Source organism: Monopterus albus, unplaced genomic scaffold (assembly GCF_001952655.1).
Source record: "Monopterus albus unplaced genomic scaffold, M_albus_1.0 scaffold172.1, whole genome shotgun sequence".
Taxonomy (NCBI): Eukaryota; Metazoa; Chordata; class Actinopteri; order Synbranchiformes; family Synbranchidae; genus Monopterus; species Monopterus albus.
The window spans coordinates 2,208,548-2,216,269 of NW_018128052.1; the positions used below are offsets into that span (position 1 = coordinate 2,208,548).

The 7,722-nt window shown below is 39.7% G+C and overlaps 1 protein-coding gene and 1 long non-coding RNA gene across 2 annotated transcripts; one reads left to right on the plus strand and one right to left on the minus strand.

The window, feature by feature from the left end:
* The first annotated feature begins 1,094 nt into the window (after positions 1 to 1,094).
* On the plus strand, positions 1,095 to 2,751 carry gdf15 (Growth differentiation factor-15). The gene is made up of 2 exons (XM_020615957.1): positions 1,095 to 1,474; positions 1,973 to 2,751. Exons 1-2 carry the CDS (start codon positions 1,132 to 1,134, stop codon positions 2,749 to 2,751), a joined length of 1,122 nt encoding a protein of 373 aa, XP_020471613.1. The 5' UTR covers positions 1,095 to 1,131.
* A 3,442-nt stretch (positions 2,752 to 6,193) lies between these two features.
* On the minus strand, positions 6,194 to 7,716 carry LOC109969346 (uncharacterized). Its single transcript, XR_002276256.1, has 2 exons — positions 7,505 to 7,716; positions 6,194 to 7,138 (listed from the first exon to the last, which is right to left on the minus strand). It is a non-coding gene; the product is annotated as an uncharacterized LOC109969346 (long non-coding RNA).
* Between the last annotated feature and the right edge of the window lie 6 nt (positions 7,717 to 7,722).

Consider the following 7,722-nt stretch of genomic DNA (forward strand, 5'->3'; position numbering starts at 1 on the left):
TACAGATATAGTAATAATAATCAGATATAGTATGTTTGCAGTCTATTTCAGTCATCCTAAAAGAGAGCACCTTCACACTCTGACAAGCTGTTTACATCAGCTGTGTGATGATGTGTTTACTGCAGGAATAGACTGAGGTAACTATCACTGAAACTCAGTACGTGTCCCTCTCTCATCCATCCATTCATTATCTCGCCGCTTATTCCATGACATTGGGCGAGACGTAGGGTACACCATGGACACGTCGCCAGTGTATCACAGGGCTGACACATAGAGACAGACAACTCCACACTCACTCATAAGGGCAATTCAGAGTCACTTATCAACCTAAGCTGCGTGTCTTTGGACTGTGGGAGGAAGCCGGAGGGAGTATGCCCTCTCTTTTTCAGCAAATGAAATAACATTTTTTTGTTTATCTTGAATTTATACCTTTGAGGCACTTTCTTTGACACAGATAATGAATTCTCTCCACCTTTTTCTGCCTGTTGCAGGTGGGGCTTTCCAGGTTTTAACACCTTGTTAGAAAATAAAAAAAGATTAGATCTTCTTTGGTCTATAGCTGTGTGACCACTGACCTACAGGGCATAGTCACAACCTCATAGAGATCAACTTTCACATTATCACTAATAATAACCCTGGAGGAGTTAATATAATTACCCATTGCCCTCCTTCTTAGAACTACTCACTGTAACATATATGGTATTTGATCGAGTGATACCTTGAAAATCACAGTGACACAGCATTCTGAGCTGCACACCATATATTTGCAATGAAACCAAATCTCATCCAGAAACCCTTTTATTTTAGGTTTCTTCCATTTCTGTTTTCACTTATCACACTGTGGAGTCAGCTAATAAAGCAGAAAAAGCTGAAAATGTATAAACCAGTACAACAGATTTATAATTTCATAGGTCACATTCTGCTAACATATAACACACTGATGTAAAATGTTGCCACATGATGACATATGGCCCTGGCTGAGCTCATCTCAGGCTCACCTGACCAACAAGGGGAGTGGCAACACAGAAGCTCTATAAATAAAAGCATGTCAAGAATGCCATTCATAACAGGGAAAAACCCCATCCACTGAGCAGGAGCGGTCTTGAACTGAACCTACGTAGCAGGCTCACCATGCTTAAATCAGTGTATCAACTCATCTGCTACACACTGCCGCTCCTTGTTTTCTTCTCCAGCTCAGGGGAGAGCCGGCCTCACGTGGCCCATCAAGGCACACCTGATGCAGCCAGGACAGCCAGCCAAAGGGTCCTGCTTTTGGAGGCGGTGAAGATAGGGATCCTCAGCTCTCTGGGTATGGACATGGAGCCCAGGCCAACCCAAAAGGCCTCAGAGCAAGAGCTCAGCAGGATGTATCAGCTCTACAGAGAAACACTGAGAGAGATGAGAGGAAACTCCAGCCACCTGTTAAAGGAAACCAGACAGTCTACCATGACTACTGTTCTCTTTCCAGCTACAGGTGAGATATTTGTCAGACAGGGAAGCACCATAAAGACACTTAGGCCTAATTGAGCCATTGGCACGCGTCAATGCCTGATGTGACAAGTTTGATTTACAGATACAAAAACTGTTGTATTTGTGTGGCATTAAGTATTATGAATAACTTCTTCTCCAGGTAAAGATCTCTACAAACTTTAAATTTAAATATGTGTGAATGCTTGAGAAAGGTTGTAGCCAGTAAACTGTCTTGTAATCAAAGCAAACACATTCCTACAAGCTTTTAGAAATCATAGCATGTCAGGCACACCTTGTATTCAATGTTACACATTGTTACAATAATAAGCCAAACACTAGAAAGCATTGTAATTTGAAATAAGAGTAAATGTAATGTTTCCTTTGTTTTTCCAGTTTCAGCTGTTTCGTGACATCATGACTTCTACATATACTTTGTCAAATTGCTGCAGGATGCTGCCAACTTTGGTTTTAAAGAGGCTTTGTTTTTGTTTGTGTGTTGCAGTGGAGCCAGTGAAAGTGCTTCAGCCAGGAGAACGCCCACAGGCACTTCAGCACATGCAGTGGTACAGAGCTGTTTTCAATAAAAACATAAATATCAAAATGGAACTGACACTAGCTCGGGCAGAACTGAAGATTTCCAGACACATCTTAAATAAACCCACGTCAGTTCAGTCTGAGGTAAATGTTAATGTCAACGGGGCGAAGCTGATGAACTCTGCTGCACGGACACACTTAGACTCTCTAGTTCATGGCAGCGTCTCAGGCACTCAAGATGTGATGCTGGACATCAGCCCTGAGGTGGAGAAATGGATGAGAACTGATGGTCAGTCACTGGTTGTGGATGTAGGACTGGCTATGGCTGACACAGACGCTATCAAGTCAAATCCAACAATTTCTCTGGAATTAGGCCTCACACAGCCAAAACCTGCTCAGAGAACACGTCGCTCTAACGCTGAAGGTGACTGCGAGGAGCGAGGGTGGTGCTGCCAGAAGTCCATCACTGTGTCCTTCAAAGACATCGGCTGGACGGACTGGGTGGTGGCTCCATCTGAATACACCATGCATTTCTGTGAGGGCACCTGCCCCCACAACTACAAGCCAGCCAGCATGCACACACAAGTGAAGTCCCGCATGCACCAGATTACCAAAGGAGGAACACCGCACCCCTGCTGTGTGCCGGCGGCCTACGAACCCATGGTCCTCATGCACTATGACAGCAGAGGAAAGCTGAAGCTGACACCTTTCAATGACTTGATTGTCAGTAAATGTCACTGTGCCTGAGGGAAAATATTTAAGTCACTTTTTTCTTTACATTAAACCTTAATCTTTGCATTTTTACTTGAAAAAAAAAAGCTACCTTTTAAAACAAATACTTGCTTGTGTTCTTACTGTAAATGAATATTTTATTCTGTGTTTTCATTGGTAAGCTAAAGGACAGTTGGAGTCATTAACCTTTATTATATTTGGTGATTTAAAAGTGATGTTACTGCTGCACAGAGCCACTGTTTTGTTTTTGAATTGTGGGTCACAATAGACTTGTTCATTCATGTCTTTGCCTTTAAACATTAAGCTATTTATTTTAAATTCTATTTATGCTCCTATATTTGCTATTGTGTTGTTGTGTTATGTTTTTGTATATGTTAATACTATGTACTATTTAATTGTACTGTTATTTAAAATATTGTGTTTTATAAAGTATTTAGTTTCTTGTCTTCTACATTTCAATAATTATATGAGCACCCCAATAACCGTTCTGATTTATTTATACCAAACTGTTATACTTGAATATAACCACATGTACATTGGATAATAAACATGTAATTCTTTCTCATATTTGCCACTTATTTACAGAAATACCTTCAACTACAGTATAGGTCAGAGTGTGTCAGAGAAATTAGCAGATAAAGATCTGATCACATCCATCTCCTCTTGATGTTGTGTTCATTGTGGGTTAACAAAATTGGCATTAAACGGATAAAGCTGCCTGCTGCATAAACTTCAGATTGTTCAGATTACATATCAGTGTGTTGGACGTAAATGGGCTTTCAATACAGATTATCAAAGCTTTAAGTGCCACTTAGATAAATTGTTAGAAAAAGAACTAATAAAAATGTGAGATCAAAATCAGCTTTATTGGTCAGGTGTGTTGGACACACGAGGCATTTGACTCTGGTACATTGGCTCTCATATCCCCATATAAGGGAAAAGTAAAACAGTAAACCAGCATAAGGCTGTGTAATATAACAAAATAATCAGTATTTACAAACAACAAACAGTGCAAACAATGCCAATAAGCAGTACGACCAGGCAATAAACAATGCAGACAAACAAAGGAATGCTCATTGTGAAATGAGATAGATAGGAATAAAACAGAGTACTTAAAAATAGAGACCTGTACGAGTCTGTATAATCTGTACAATGTATATATACACAGGTATTGCACTGAGGGTTATTGTCTAATCATACTGTCGATGGTCAAGTGTTTATCAGACTGACAGCCTGGGGAAAGAAACTGTCCCTGTGCCTGGTTGTCTTGGTGCACAGTGACCTGTAACGTCGTCCAGAGGGGAGGAGTTCGAACAGATTATGTCCAGGGTGTGAGGGGTCTGCAGTGATCCTCTCTGCCCTCCTTTTGACCTGTGTGGTGTTCAGGTCCTCCATGGAGGGCAGGCTCACACCAATGACCTTTTCTGCAGTCCTCACTGTCCACTGAAGTCTGTACTTGTCCTGTTTGGTTGCTGAGCCAAACCAGACGGTGATGGAGGTGCAGAGAACAGACTCGATGATTCCTCTGTAAAACTGTATCAGCAGCTCCTGGGGCAGGTCGAACTTCCTGAGCTGGTGCAGGAAGTACATCCTCTGCTGTGAGCGTGTTCAGCTCCAGGTTGCTGCGGCTACACCAACTGTTCTACCTCCCATCTATAGGCTGATTCGTCATCGTCTCGGATGAGACCAATGACCGTTGTATCATCAGCAAACTTTAGGAGCTTGACAGAGGGGTCCTTCGAGATGCAGTCGTTAGTGTAGAGTGAAAACAGCAGAGATATCCTACAATAAGTGTGATCGCCAGGACAAAAAAATAATAATTCCACTGACAAGCAGCTCAGAGAAGAGACTGAAAAGATTAATCTCACGCATCTGGAGTTTAAAAATAACAAAAAGAGCACCATGATGAGTGAGCAAACCTAAGTGAAGTGAAATGAGTAGCAAGTTCCCCTGAAACGTTTCTAGTTTAGTTATACCAGGAAGCAACACCGATACCCCTAAAGGCTACTTCATAGTTTTTATCTTTGAATGAGTAAAAGTCACTTAAATGTCAGCACATGTTGTTTTACAATTAATAAAGTCGATGTGTTACAGGGTGAGACATAGTGAGTGACCCTGGACGCTGAATAAATAGGCAGGTGAATAAAGAAGTGATTCATCCGAACTGTCAACTGGAATTACACTGTATTCTGTGGTAAAGTTCGACCTTGCTGCTCGTACATTTATTTGTTTTTGTTCTGTTACTGTTTCTTTCAAGGATGACATCCTCACTTGTTACACAATTGTGGGTGGATGGAAAGGCCTTCAATCTTCGATTCTGAAAGGTCCAGAGTTTCAGTACCACCCAAGGTATACAAGTATATAAGAATTAAGGACAGTATTTATCAAGCCCTTCTGTGTGTAATCTAGAGTAGACAGCTTGAATTCATTAACCTCCAGCATTTGGCTTTCTCCTGGTTTTAAATCACATGTATGTAGCTTACCTGAAAGATTTTCACTTAAGTTAATTTCAGAATAACAGGGGGAAAAAATAAAAGCAAAGAACACATCAGGGTCTGTAAAGGTTCCCGCACATATCTAGACATTAACAATCCAGACAAGCACAAGGCCCGACTTACCATTCTGCAGTTTTCACACAAAGCTTTAAGCATTTTTCTGTTCAGTTTCTGGATGCAATCTATCCAGCGCTGGTCAGAGAGATTTTCACATCCCCTCTGTAAGTCTCCTCCGAAACACTGACACCCCAAAACACATACAGCAGTGTGGTATCTTTGTAAAAGGTAATAAGACCTAGCTTACTGATAGCTACTGGTAAATTATTTTTATGGTATATGATCAAATGCAATTGCAATTGCAATATATCCTTGCAGACAATTAATAATATATAAAATTTTCTGCTGTCGTTTATGTTTTTATGTTGCTTACTATTGTGATTTTTGTCTCAACACCATAAACATATTTGAATCATAGTAAATAAAACCTTCCAAAATAAACCATTACATTTATTCATGATGTTTTTATTTTAACAATTGCAGCCTGCAATAATAACATAAAGGACATTTTGTGTGGTCACCACACAGAGCAAAATAAGTGTTCGTTCTAATCTCTATCAGCGCTGCAGCTGCTGTAAACTTCTGCTTCTTGTTGCTGAATATTCAAAATGTCTGAAAAAAGTATTGACCACGAATAAGATCTATAAATGTTAACTTTAGTATAATGAATACTATCCCCACCCATGCGTATAAGTGCCCACATCCAGATGCTTATCTGTGTAAATGTGCAGCTTATTTTCATATTCACATTCACCTGTTCCTGGTATTGTAATGTTTTTTTAAGTCATTTGTATTTGCAGATTTATTTTAGGATAGTTTGAAAATCTAAAAACATTAAGTACTATATTATATTAAGAATATAACAACATTCATTCAAATATTAATATTTCAAGCTGCTAAAATTGTTAATGGAGGACCAAAGGCAGGACAACTTTATTTATATAGCACATTTCATACACATGGGCAAATCAAAGTGCTTTACGGAGGCAAGGAAAAAGCAACAATAGCAATAAAAACAATAAGAATTATAACCAAAATAAAACATTGTTAAATGAGATCAAATACATAAAATGAAACCAACAAAAAGACAAAATAAAAGAAATATTAATCTAGCAGTTACAGTGCAGAAGTACGGCTTAGATAACAAAACAGCAGAGCTTTCAGTTTGAGCCCTGAAAGTGGTCATTGGGAAGTTAGTTCCATCTGTGTGTGGCACAGCAGCTAAAAGCAGCTTCACCCTGTTTGGTTCTGACCTGATGATCTACCAGCTGGCTGCTTCCTAAGGGTCTCAGTGCGCTGCTGGGGTTGCGTTTGTAAAGGTCACGATGGAAGTGATTCATCAGTAATTCCAGAGGTATGAAGAGAAATCTCGTCAGCTAATTCATCAACTTGGATTGAAATGTTTTAATTTGTCTAACACAGTCATTAACTTGAACTGTGCCAAATGGCAGTGCTTGTATTTTTCCCAAATAATCTAGCGGTACCTAATCATATACAACAACTCTATACATTATTTATTTGCAAATAATATGAAATATATACTGAATAACATTTACTGCATGCCAGTGTACACTGTACTGCAGGAGATTAAAAACCCCAGCAGCATATTTCTGCCTTGTAGCATTTACAGTATACCATGAGTCAATGACCACAGCTCATTATATATAGTAAATGGAGTAAAAATATTCTCACATGAGCACACACGCATTCAGGAATCTGGCATAATGTACACGTCCTCTTCCTGGGAGTGTGAGAGGGTGGCAAGGTGACACTTTGGGTCATTGCTGTATATTGCATCATCTGACACATCACACTGCAGATACAAATCCTCTTCAGGCTCAGAAGGCGAGCTGTGGTGAAACAGATGATGTTGATATCAGAAAGCTCTTTTCTGATGTAAAGCCATTGTAACACAAGGCAAATATTATGTAAACTGTGTGGTTCTCCTTTTTCTGAAACTCCAGCAATGAGTCATCAGCTAGCACGTTTGAACTGCAGAATCTAAATCATATGCAGCAATAGAAAAGATCATGTACAGATGCCAACCTAACTGTAGGAAATGAGTACAACATTACTGTGCAAAATGGCGAAATTAAAACCCTGTGTAAATTGAATGTTTCTTCATCTGTTTCCGGTCTGGCCTAACTCAGCATTTCCTCTAATTTAAGAAGTTCTCAGATTATCCTGAGAGCTACATATACAAACACTTAGCTTACCTGCTCTGATTTGCTGCAGTTCTGTTGTAGGTAGGAGCTTGTGTTGTCACATTTTCATAGATAGGGGTCTGTGCTATTGGCTGTTCTCGAATCATGTTAGTATACTGATGGGCACCAGTGTGTGTTGTGTCTGAATAGTCTTCCTTCTTCTGGCTTCTTGTTTGTTCAAACTGCACCATATTCCTGATTTTGCTGCGGTATTTGTACACAAGTACTCC